Source organism: Neovison vison, chromosome 1 (genome assembly GCF_020171115.1).
Source record: "Neovison vison isolate M4711 chromosome 1, ASM_NN_V1, whole genome shotgun sequence".
In the NCBI taxonomy this organism is placed as follows: Eukaryota; Metazoa; Chordata; class Mammalia; order Carnivora; family Mustelidae; genus Neogale; species Neogale vison.
In genome coordinates this window covers 239637857-239650210 of record NC_058091.1, presented here as the reverse complement: position 1 = coordinate 239650210, position 12354 = coordinate 239637857, and the positions used below count along the sequence as shown (strand labels likewise).

Genomic DNA, 12354 nt, shown 5'->3' with positions numbered 1-12354 from the left:
CTCACAAATAAATAAAATCTTGAAAAAAAAAAAAAGATAACTCTTGGGGCACCTGGCTGTTCAGTCAGAAGAAACCTGCAACTCTTGATCTCGGGGTTGTGAGTTTGAGCCCCATGTTAGGTGTAGAGATTACTTTAAAAAAAATTAATAAAAAAAAATAGGTGGCTTTTATGTTTTAAATCAAGCAAGTGTTCTTAGTTATACTGACCTGTATTAGAAGCAACATTTGGGGCTGGGAACTGTACAATTTTTTTCTTTTTTTAAGTAATCTCTCCCCCCACCTTGGGGCTCAAACTCAAAACCCCTAGATTCAGAGTTACTTGCTCTTCTTACTGAGCCAGCCAGGTGCCCCAGTTATTATTTTTCTTGAGATGGGCAAGGAAAATATAAAAAAAAATACAGAACTTTAATTAAAAAAAGAAAAATACAGAACTTTATATCTGTAGTCTGTGCTTTGTTTTCCAAGCTTGCAGGTAGGATACTACAGAATAACTGATATACCAAAATGACTGGTTAAGTTAACTCAGAGGAAGGGACTTACAGAAATAACTATGTGGTATAAATTAAAAACTATATAATATTTGAACTATTAAATCCTATCTTTCTAGAAGTCATTAATAAGATTCTAAATAGGTTTTTTTTTTTTTAATTGAAGTATAGTTGACACAGGATTATAATAGTTTCGGGGGTAGAGCACAGTGATTTGACATTTAAATGCATTATGAAACACTCACCATAAGTGTGGTTACCTTTTGACCCCACACAAAGTTATTACAGTATTATTGACTATATTCCGTATGTTGTACTTCACATCCAGGTGATTTATCTATTTTATAACTGGAAATTTCTACCTTATAATCACCTTCACCTATTTTGTTCACCTCCCCAACACCCTCCTCTTACAGCTTCAGGTTTATTCCCTGAATTTATGAGTCTGTTTCTGTGTTTTGTTTCTTCATCTCTTTTGATTTTTAGAATCCACATATAAGTGAAATTGTACAGTGTTTGTCTTTTTCTGTCGGACTTATTTCACTTAGCATAATACCCTCAAGGCCCGTCCATGTTGTTACAAATGACAAGATTCCATTACTTTTTGTGGCTGAATAATACTTCTTTGTGTGTGTGTGTATCTCATCATCATTAGCCATTCTTCTGTCGATGGATACTTTGTTTCTGTATCTTGGCTATTGTGAATAATGCTGTAGTAAACATCAGGGGAGCATATATCACTTCCAGTTAGTGTTTTCATTTTCTTTTTTTTTTTTTTTTTTTTTTAAGATTTTATTTCTTTATTTGAGAGAGAGACAGTGAGAGAGAGCATGAGCAAGGAGAAGGTCAGAGGGAGAAGCAGACTGCCCATGGAGCTGGGAGCCCGATGCGGGACTCGATTCCGGGACTCCAGGATCATGACCTGAGCTGAAAGCAGTTGTCCAACCAACTGAGCCACCCAGGCGCCCTAGTGTTTTCATTTTCTTTGAGTAAATACTCAAAAATTGAAATTGCTGGATCATATTCTATTTCTATTTTTAATTTTTTGAGGAATTTTTATGCTTTTCTTAGTGGCTGCATCAATTTACATTCCTTGCAGCAGTGCACAGTGATTCCCTTTTCTCTGCATCCTCACCAGCACTTATGTCTTTTGTTTTGTTTTTTAAGATTTAATTTTTAGAGAGTGCGCAAGTACACAGAGGCAGAGGGAGAAAGAGAAGCAGACTCCTCACTGAGCAGGGCATCCTATGCGGGGCTCAGTCTCAGGTGCTGGGATCATGACCTGAGCTGAAGGCAGATGCTTCATGGACTGAGCTACCCAGGAGCCCCTGTCTTGTCTGATACTAGCCATTCTGATAAATGTGAGGTGTTAGCTCATTGTGGTTTTGAATTGCGTTTCCATCATGATTAGTGATGTTGAGCATCTTTTCATGTGCCTCTTGGCCATTTTTATGTCTTTTTTTGGGAAAATGCCTATTCAGGTCATCTGCCCTTTTTTAATCATACTGGCGTTTTTTGGCGTTGAGTTATATGAATTCTTCATGTATTTTGGGTATTAACCCTTATCAGATCATTCATTTGCAAATATCTTCCCCATTCAGTAGGTTGCCTTTTTTAAAGTTTGATACAGTCCCAATTGTTTATTTTTGCTCTTGTTGCCGTTGCCTGAGGATATAGATTCAAAAAATATTTCTAACACAGATGTCCGGGAGTATACTGCCTATGTTTTCTTTTAGGAGTTTTGTGGTTTCGGGTCTTAATCTTTTAAGTCCTTAATCCATTTTGAGTTTATTTTTGTGTATAGTGTAAGAAAGTGGTCCTATTTCATTCTTTTGCATGTAGCTGCTAAGTTTTCCATTTATTGAGGAGACAGTCTTTTCTTCATTGTATATCCTTGCCTCCTTTGTCGTAGATTAATTGACCACATAAGCACGAGTTTATTTCTGGATTCTGAATAGTGCTTTATTATAAGTTGTTGTTGTTGTTTTAAAGGGAGAGGGGCGCGGTAAGGGGCAGAGGAAGAAAGAGAATCTTAAGCAAGCTCCACACCCAGATGGAGTTTGTTGCTCAGTCTCACAACCCCGAGATCATGACCTGAGCTGAAATCAAGAGCCAGACGTTTAACAGACTGAGCCTCCCAGGTGTCCGGTGGGCTCTGGATACTTTTTATCGTACATTTAAAATACTAGATTTGGGGCACCTGGGTGGCTCAGTGGGTTAAGGCCTCTGCCTTCGGCTCGGGTCTTGATCCCGGGATCCTGGGATCGAGCCCCACGACGGGCTCTCTGCTCACCGGAGAGCCTGCTTCCCTTCCTCTCTCTCTGCCTGCCTCTCTGCCTGCTTGTGATCTCTGTCTGTTGAATAAATAAGTTAAATAAATAAATAAATAAATAAATAAAATTTAAAAAATAAAATACTAGATTTTACTGTTTTTATTTTTGTCATTTAAAAATACAATTCTGGGGTACCTGGCTGGCGCTCAGTTGGTTGAGCATGCAACTCTTGATCTCGGAGTCATGAGTTTGAGCCCCGTGTTGGATGTAGAAATTACTTTAAAAAACCTTTTTTTTTTTTAATTAAAAACATAATCCAGGGTGCTTGAGTGGCTCAGTCGGTTAAGTGTCTGCCTTTGGCTCAGGTCACCATCCCAGGGTCCTGGGACTGAGTTTCGTATCAGGCTCCTGCTTGGTCAGGAGTCTGCTTTTTCCTCTACCCTTCCCTCCTGCTTGTGCTTTCTCTCTCTGTCAAATAAATAAATAAGATCTTTTAAAAAAATCATAATCTAAAACTAGCCCTTGTTTTTAATCTCTAATACCAAGCCAAGAGGGAAAGGAATAGAATATGATTTCCTGCCTTGTGGTTTTTTCAGGATTCCCATCCAGTCAGTTTGTGGGCTCCTAATGTTAAAATAGCTAAGAAGCCGGCATCTGGTTATAGAGCATTAGTACGGGTAGATCTGTCTCTGATTACAAGATTTTATGATGGGCTTTATTACTTCAGCCTTTTTAATATATCCAGCCTTTTCAGTACATCTCTTTTTAAGTTTTTTTCAGCTACCTATGGAACCCTGGCAGTCCATATCAGCTGAAAACATAATATCTTGTCAGGTGGTCTCATATTATTTGAAATATTGATGACTTCAAGCACTTTTCCCAAGGGTAACCTAATAGTTCTCTGGTTCAAAAGTTGGCCTTGAAATTCAACTTCTTTTTTGAAAACTAGTAAAGTTTTTACTTTAAAACCATTTCTTTAAAACATTTTTTAAAAAGATTTTATTCATTTGTTTGACAGACAGATATTACACGTAGGCAGAGAGGCAGGCATGGGGGAGGGGGAGCAGGCTCCCTGCTGAGCAGAGAGCCTGATGCGGGGCTCCATCCCAGGACCCTGAGATTATGACGTGAGCCGAAGGCAGAGGCTTAACCCACTGAGCCACCCAGGTGCCCCTAAAACCATTTTTATAGCTATTTAGTATACAATACATGTTCATTTTCTTTATAGTTACTTTTTAAACTCTGAACTAAGCAAAAATAATCCAGTTTTTTAAACATACATTTGCATTCAGGAGCCCAAAACACTGGGGCACCTTGGTGGCTTAGTCAATTTTAGCATCAGGCTCTATGCTGAGTGTGGAGCCTACTTAAGTTTCTCTCTCTCTCCCTACCCCCTCCCTCTGTTTAAAAAAGGGGGAGGGCAGAAGAAGAAGAATCCAAAATACTTTAACTTAAAGATTCACAAGCCATCCCTCTCTGACTTTGGAGGAGTATTCCTTTAAAAACTTTAGTAGTGGGATAGACAATATTGGTATGAGTGAAAATTTTATTAATTGGTAAAAGTTACATTTATGTTGAATATATTTCTTTTCTTTCTATTTTCTTGAGGAATTGAATGACCTGGCACGGGACCCCCCAGCACAGTGTTCAGCAGGTCCTGTTGGAGATGATAGTAAGTATTTAAAAGGAATGGTGGAGTAAAACTACATAACCATCTGCCTCTGGGGAACTCTGGGACTAATGAATATCTCTTAAGATTACATTTTGTGTGAAAAAACAATTATATTCTAGGAAGAGGCAGTGTTACCCTACTTATCCATGAAAGGTGCAGTTCTGTGTGTATCCTGTCTTCTTCTGTAGTATTAATTTTGAACCTTTTGAACCTTTTCTGCCAGATATTGTCTGTGTAGTTGTTCCAACTCTTTCCTACATATCCTTCAAGTCTTCTGGGTGTTTTCCTGGGGTCAAATATTTGAAGTTTTACTTACAACAAGCTATTGTTCTTTAAGTAAAATAATACTTAGGGATATACTTAGGGATAAGGGATATTAGTGTGTGTGTGTGTGTGTGTGGTGTTTGTCCTTCCACTGGTTCACACTTGTGAAGACAAGTAGTTTGTTTATTTCTAATGTCTAGTTTCTCTGTTTAATCCTATATAAAATAATTTATTAGGCCTTATCACACATGTTGGATAATAATTTTCCTTTTGTTTCACTTTGTCTCAACAGTTTTTCCCCTTATACCATCTTCTAGCCTCTTTAAAAGGAGTATACTTGAACGAGACTGTGCTTTATGACACAAAACTAATTCACAAAAAAAGTAATATTTAGCAAATAGGAAAAAAGAACATGCTTGGAAACAGTTTTGTCAGAGAAGTATATACAGTAAGACAATAAATAAGAGGCTGTATTAGCTTGTGTTTTACATTTTTCCTGTTTTTGCTTAAGAATGCTGCTTTTGTTTTGCTAAACTTAAGAATCAAAGCAAGGGGAAAGGAAGGAAAAGTAAGATTAAAAACAGGGAAGCAAACCATAAGAGACTCTTAACTATAGGAAACAAACTCAGGATTGCTGGAGGGGAGTTTGGTGGGTGGGGGAAAATGGGGTAATTGGGTGATGGGCATTAAGGAAGGCACTTGATGTAATGACCCCTGGGTGTTATATGCAATTGATGAATCTAATCTAAATTCTACCCCTGAGGGTGCCTGGGTGGCTCAGTGGGTTAAGCCGCTGCCTTTGGCTCAGGTTGTGATCCTAGGGTCCTGGGATGTAGCCCCGCATGGGGCTCTCTGCTCAGCAGGGTGCCTGCTTCTCCCTCTCTCTGCCTACTTGTGATCTCTCTCTGTCAAATAAATAAATAAAATCTTTATTAAAAAAAAAAAAATTCTACCCCTGAAACTGTAATAAACACTGTATGTTAACCAAATTGAATTTAAATAAAATTTTAAAAAAATTAAAACAAGGACCTTTTACAAAGATTGCTTAAATGTAAAACAGATTGATAAATTATAAAGCTAAGTACAGGTATGAAAAGTCCCATTTACATTATTCACATTTGTCCAGTATGAGTAACTATAGTGTTTGATACCAAACAAGATAGGCCAAGTAATTAAACATGCATTATCTCATTTAAGCCTCACAATAGCTCTTTTAGTTGAATGGAGTAGAAATTATAAAGTATTTTAGAGAAGAATCTAGTGAGAGAGGCACATGGTTGTTTCCAAAGTGGGCTCATTCTCAAGCTTTCTTTTTTCTTTTCTTTCCTTTTTTTTTTTAAAGATTTTATTTGGGGGGTGCCTGAGTGGCTCAGTAGGTTAAGCCTCTGCCTTCAGCTCAGGTCATGATCTCAGGGTGCTGGGATCAAGCCCTGCATCGGGCTCTCTGCTTGGCAGGGAGCCTGCTTCTCCCTCTCCTGCTTCCCCTGCATATACTCTATCTCTCTCTCTGTCAAGTAAATAATTAAAATCTTTAAACAAAATTTTAAAAGTAAAGATTTTATTCATTTGAGAGAGAGAGAGAACACGAACACGTGAGCAGGAGGGGCAGAAGAAGAGGGAGAAACTGACTCCCCACTGGGCAGAGAGCCCAATGCAGGGCTCCATCTCTGGACCCTGAGATCATGACCTGAGCTGAAGGCAGATGCTTAAAGGATTGAGCCACCCAGGTGCCCCTCATCCTCAAGTTTTCTGATTTTCGTTTTGTCGTATATGGTATCACAGTCCACCTGTGTCATTGTGGTCTTTCAGTTGAAAAAGTGGTTTTATTTCCAGTAAATTCCTCAAAGTTGAGAGTGGCTGATCTTTCATTTAAAAGCATTTGACGCCTGGGGCATAGAATTCATTTTTGAAGTTCTCTGCATTGTCTTGAATAATTTGCCTTTACTTCACATAGTAGGTATTATCACATTCCTTTCTCAGATGGAAGAGTTGCTATCCTTGAGAGTTACAAAGAACTCCCCCAAAGCATAAGCAATTAAAAGAAAAAATAAGTAAATTTTACTTTTTTTTTAAAAGATTTTTATTTATTTGACAGACAGAGGTCACAAGTAGTCAGGCAGGCAGAGAGAGATGAGGAAGCAGGCTCCCTGCTGAGCAGAGAGCCTGATGTGGGGCTCAATCCCAGGACCCCGAGATCATGACCTGAGCCTGAGGCAGAGGCTTAACCCTCCAAGCCACCCAGGCGCCCCAAATTTTACATTTTAATGAAGTCTAATTTAGGTGCTGCAAATGATATCATCAAGAAAGTGAAGAGACAACAGGATGAGAGAAAATTTGTGCAAGTCATATTTCTGATAAGGAAATTTACTCAAGATATATTTAAAAAACTCTCTGTAACTCAACAATATAAAGATAAATAACCCATTATAGTTTTTAATAAGCAAAGGATCTGCTAAAGAGGATGTGCAGTTGGCCAACAAGCACATGGGAAAGATGCTCGGTATCATTGGTCATCAGGGAAATGGAAATCACATCTGTGATGGAATAGCACTTTATTCCTTCTATGATGGCTAAAATCAATAAGTCAGATAATAAGTGTTGAGGTTTTGGAGAAATTGGAACCTTCATACATTGCTGATAGTAATGTAAAATGGTACAACAAATTCAGAGGTTTCTCAAAAAGTTAAACATAGAATTTCTCAAAAAGTTAAACATAGAGTTATCATATTACCCAGTGAGTTCACTGGTAACTGTTTATCCAAGAAAAATAAAAACATGTCCATGCAAAAACTTGTGCATTAATATTTGTAGAAGCAGCAGCTATAATAGCCAAAATGTGGAAATAATCCAAGTGCCCACCAGCTGATGAAGGGATAAATAGAATATATATCCATACAGTGGAATATTATATGTTAGTAAAAAAATATATACTACAACATTGATGAGCTTTGAAAACATGCCCAGTGAGAGAAGCCAGATATAAAAAGCCACATATTGTATGGTTCCATTTATATGAAATTTCCAGAATAAATTCATAGAGACAGAAAATAGATAGTGGTTGCATAGAACTAGAGATTTGGGGGGAATGTGGAGTAACTGCATACAGATATGGGGTTTCCTTTGGGGGTGATGAAAATTTCTAAAATTTGGTGATGGTTTCCCAACTCTGTGAATGTACTGAATACCACTGAATTATGCACTTTCAGTGGGTGAATTATATGGTATTTGGATTATCTCTCTATAGCTGTTTAAAAAAAATAATAGTTCTCCTTTAACTCTTAGCCTTCCTATTCTTGGAAGGCTAGACTCACCTACTTGGAAGGCTAGAGCACTGTCTTGACTCACCTATTACTAAACTGTCAGTAATACCTTCTAAGAGAATAAGGAAAATCTCCTCCTTAGGGACAGAATAACTTCCTTACAGCTGGTCATCTAGGAGTCTTTGCTGATACAATACTGAAAACTTTAGGGAGTATTTGAGAACAGTTGAGATAAATGACTGTCAAAAAGTCTTTATCAAGTCTTCCTGATAAATTATATAAGGATAAAGCAGAGTGTAATTGGGTAGCTAAATATTAATAAGGAGGCAGAATTTAATCTTCAGAAAAGAGAAACTGTTGGTCACAATGAAACTTTCTGAGCTCCTTTTGACCCTTCTAGCTCTCAAATCCTTCAGCACCACATTATTGATATTTAGTGTAAGAAGGTAGGCCTTATTATATATATATTTGTAAAGATTTTATTTATTTACTTAAGAGAAAGAGAGCATAAGAGGGGAGAGGGTCAGAGAGAGAAGCAGACTCCCTGCTGAGCGGGGAGCTGGATATGGGACTCAATCCCAGGACTCAAGGATCATGACCTGGCTTAACTAACTGAGCCACCCCAGTACCCCTTATATTTAAAATAATATAGCGGCGCCTGGCTGGCTTACATGGAAAAGTATGCAACTGTTTATCCTTAGGGTTGTGAGTTGAAGCCCCATGTTGGACATAGAGATTACTTTAAAAATAAAGATAATAGGGCGCCTAGGTGGCTCAGTGGGTTAAGCTGCTGCCTTCGGCTCAGGTCATGGTCCCAGGGTCCTGGGATCGAGTCCCGCATCGGGCTCTCTGTTCAGCAGGGAGCCTGCTTCCTCCTCTCTCTCTGCCTACTTGTGATCTCTCTCTGTCAAACAAATAAATAAAATCTTTTAAATAAAAAATAAATAAAGATAATATATATTTAATAATGAACTTATTAATAATACAGTGCTTTATTTTTAAATATTCATATTTTAATGTACCATTACATTTTTTCCCATTTTTCTTTGAAGATCTGGTAAGCAGGAGGAAGTATAGGCCCTGAAAGGAATAGTAAGCCAGAGATTTATTGGTCATACAATCTGTTTCATTTTCTTTTGTTTTGAAATCTTGGTGAATCTGACTCTCTGGAGATCTGTACTGAATTCAGATGTAGTTCTCTTGAGATTATGTCCCAAACTATGATAGATATTCTTGTTCTCTTTTAGCCTTAAAGTTTCATCTTTGAGTATCCTAAAGAGTAATTATTGAGCTGTGGGGTTCACATTTAAACTCTTATAAAATAGATTGTAGCTTTTAGTTTCTGTAATTTGGTTTTCATCGTCAAACCAGGGTGGTAGTGGGAGTTTTTGTTTGTTTTTGCTGGTTTGGGAGCTATGAAAATTTTGTAATTCAGGATTGATCTTTAAATGAAAGGTGTTTGAAATATAGATGTACATATAAAATACGACAATATTTTATGCTTATGGCCACATATTTTGCCCAGTTAACTATTTCTGGAGAGTTCCTTTTACTTGGAACCTGTAGTGATTTTTTTAAAAATCTGTAGTAATTTTTTTTAATTTAAAAGATTGTATTTATTTGAGAGAGCACAAGCAAGAGAGCACAAGCAGGAAATAACGAACAAGGAGATGATGAGCAGGGAGAGCAGTGGAGGGAGAGGGAGAAGCAGACTTCCCACTGAGCAGAGAGCACAATTGGGGCTTGATCCCAGGACCCTGAGATCATGACCTGAACTAAAGGCAGACGCTTAACCAACTGAGCTACTCAGGCACCCCATAATCTGTAGTGATTCTTTTTCTTTTCTTTCTTTCTTTTTTTTTTTAATTTTTTAAAAAATTTTTAATTTCTTTGTCAGAGAGAGAGAGCACAAGCAGGGGGAACAGCAGGCAGAGGGAGAAGCAAACTCCGTGCTGAGCAAGGAGCCGGATGTGGTACTCCATCCCAGGACCCTGGGATCATGACCCAGGCTGAAGGCAGACACAACTGACTGAACCACCCAGGTGTCCCTGTAGTGATTATTGAACTATTTACCAAAGCATTAGAATTTGAGTCAGGATTAGATATTCTCCCACTACCTTCTTCTCTTTTTTATACTTCCACAAGGAGATCTAGGAGTGTAGGAGAGCTGCACAGGGAGACCTAAGTCAGTGATTCCAGTAGGTAATTCTTATATTTGACCTATGTAGCAGAATACTCAACTAAGATTTTAATGGTATGTCTTCAGATACTTTTGTTAATTAAATTCCATCTTGATGTGTTTTTAGTTTAGTTTGTCTTACTCTGCTTTGTTGATGTAGATTCTAGATCATTTTAAGAAGAAATATAGGGGCGCCTGGGTGTCTCAGTGGGTTAAAGCCTCTGCCTTTGGCTCAGGTCATGGTCTCAAGGTCCTGGGATCTAGCCCGCATCCGGCTCTCTGCTCAGCGGGGAGCGTGCTTCCTCCTCTCTCTCTGCCTGCCTCTCTGCCTACTTGTGATCTATGTCTGTCAAATAAATAAATAAAAACAAAAATAAATGAAAAGAGATATAATTGGAGTACCTGGGTGGCTCAGTGGGTTAAAGCTCTGTCTTCAGCTCAGGTCATGATCTCAGGGTCCTGGGATCAAGCCCCACATAGGGCTCTCTGCTCAGCAGGGAACCTGCTTCCCCCTCTTTCTCTGCCTACTGGTGATCTCTCTGTCAAGTAAATAAAACCTTTTTTAAAAAATAAAAAGATATAATTATTGATCTTTCATTGATCTTTCATATGTTAGTAAGGGACTAGTAATTCTAGCCATGAATGCTCTCAGAGGTTTTTTCTTGCTATAAAAAACGAGTCTTTCCTAATTTGAGTGTTACCTGCTTTGGCTTTACAGTCCTGCGCCATACCAGTATTATAAAAGGAGTATATTATAGGGGCGTATCGGTGGCTCACTGGGTAAAAGCCACTGCCTTTGGCTCTGGTCATGATACCAGGGTCCTGGGACCCTGCTCAGGAGGGAGCCTGCTTCCTCTTCTCCCTCTGCCTGCCTTTCTGCCTGTTTGTGATCTCTGGCAAATAAATAAATAAAATCTTTAAAAAAAAAAAAGGAGTATATTATATATTAATGTGTTGGGGAAATGATGTAACAAGTTAAAGAGTTGAATCTTTTGGTTCTTTTTTACCCTTAGAGGTAAGAAAGGCCTGTTGAAAAGTGAAACCTTGGGCCTTGTCAAGAATTTTGTCTCCCTGATACGAATTTTCAAGATGTTTTAGCCCAAATACTTTCTCATTGAGTACCTTATCAGTGTTTAGACCATACTAGTCATTTTCTTTTCTCTCTTCAGACTCGGTCTTGACTTAGATTCCTCATCTTGCCCAGGACTTACCATATTGCTTATTAATGAAGTGGGATTAGATAGGGAATGATAAGTCATTATGGTGTAGGTACATTGGAGATACTGCTTCATGGTGATTTTTTGTTCTTTTTCAGTGTTCCATTGGCAAGCTACAATAATGGGGCCAGTAAGTATTCAGATTGATTTCAGAATAAATGTTTATATGATATACTCATTTTAATCCCAATTCTCTTGTTATCAACAGAATGACAGTCCCTATCAGGGTGGAGTATTTTTTTTGACAATTCATTTCCCAACAGATTACCCCTTCAAGCCACCTAAGGTAATTGTGGTATGGCACTTGTTTTTTTGTGCTTTCTATGATATTAATAAACCAGTTTACAAGAAGTTTTCCTTTTTTCTGTAGGTTGCATTTACAACAAGAATTTATCATCCAAATATTAACAGTAATGGCAGCATTTGTCTGGATATTCTCCGGTCACAGTGGTCTCCAGCACTAACTATTTCAAAAGGTAATGTAATGGGTATCTGATATTAAGATAAAGCAGCCGTGTTTATGTCTTTTATTTTTTACTTACTTATTTTTAAAGATTTATTTATTAGAGTGTGCGCAATCAGGGGGCGGGGCAGAAGGAGAGAGGCAGAGAGAGGGAGAATCTCAACCAGATTCTGTGATGAACGTGGAGTCTGACACAGGGCTTGATCTTAAAACCCTGAGATCGTGACCTAAGCCTAAATCAGCAGTTGGACGCTCAACCGATTGAGCCTCCAAGGCGTCCCTGTTTTTTGTCTTTTAAAGGTTACTTATTTTTTAAAATGATTATTCATGTTCCTTTTAAGAGGAGGTAGTGGCCCCTGTTATTTTTGATAGACCTTGAGACCACTGGAGGGAGTTGGGTTTTCAGACATAGGTATTCTCTGGTGTCTTGACAGCTCTGTCCAATATGCCATTCGGGCATCGATTGGAAAATGGCTACTTGGTATGAATTTCTTCTAGAGCAAAGTTAAAGTAGAAGGGGCGCCTGGGTGGCTCAGT

The 12354-nt window shown here is 38.3% G+C and overlaps 1 protein-coding gene across 1 annotated transcript in view; it reads left to right on the top strand.

Moving 5' to 3' along the window:
- Positions 1-12354, top strand: part of UBE2D2 (ubiquitin conjugating enzyme E2 D2) — a 63473-nt gene that overhangs the window by 40595 nt on the left and 10524 nt on the right. The window contains exons 2-5 of the mRNA XM_044226372.1: positions 4371-4434; positions 11453-11484; positions 11563-11640; positions 11725-11830. Of these exons, the coding sequence (XP_044082307.1) occupies positions 4371-4434; positions 11453-11484; positions 11563-11640; positions 11725-11830 (280 nt within the window). The remainder of the gene's footprint in view (positions 1-4370; positions 4435-11452; positions 11485-11562; positions 11641-11724; positions 11831-12354) is intronic.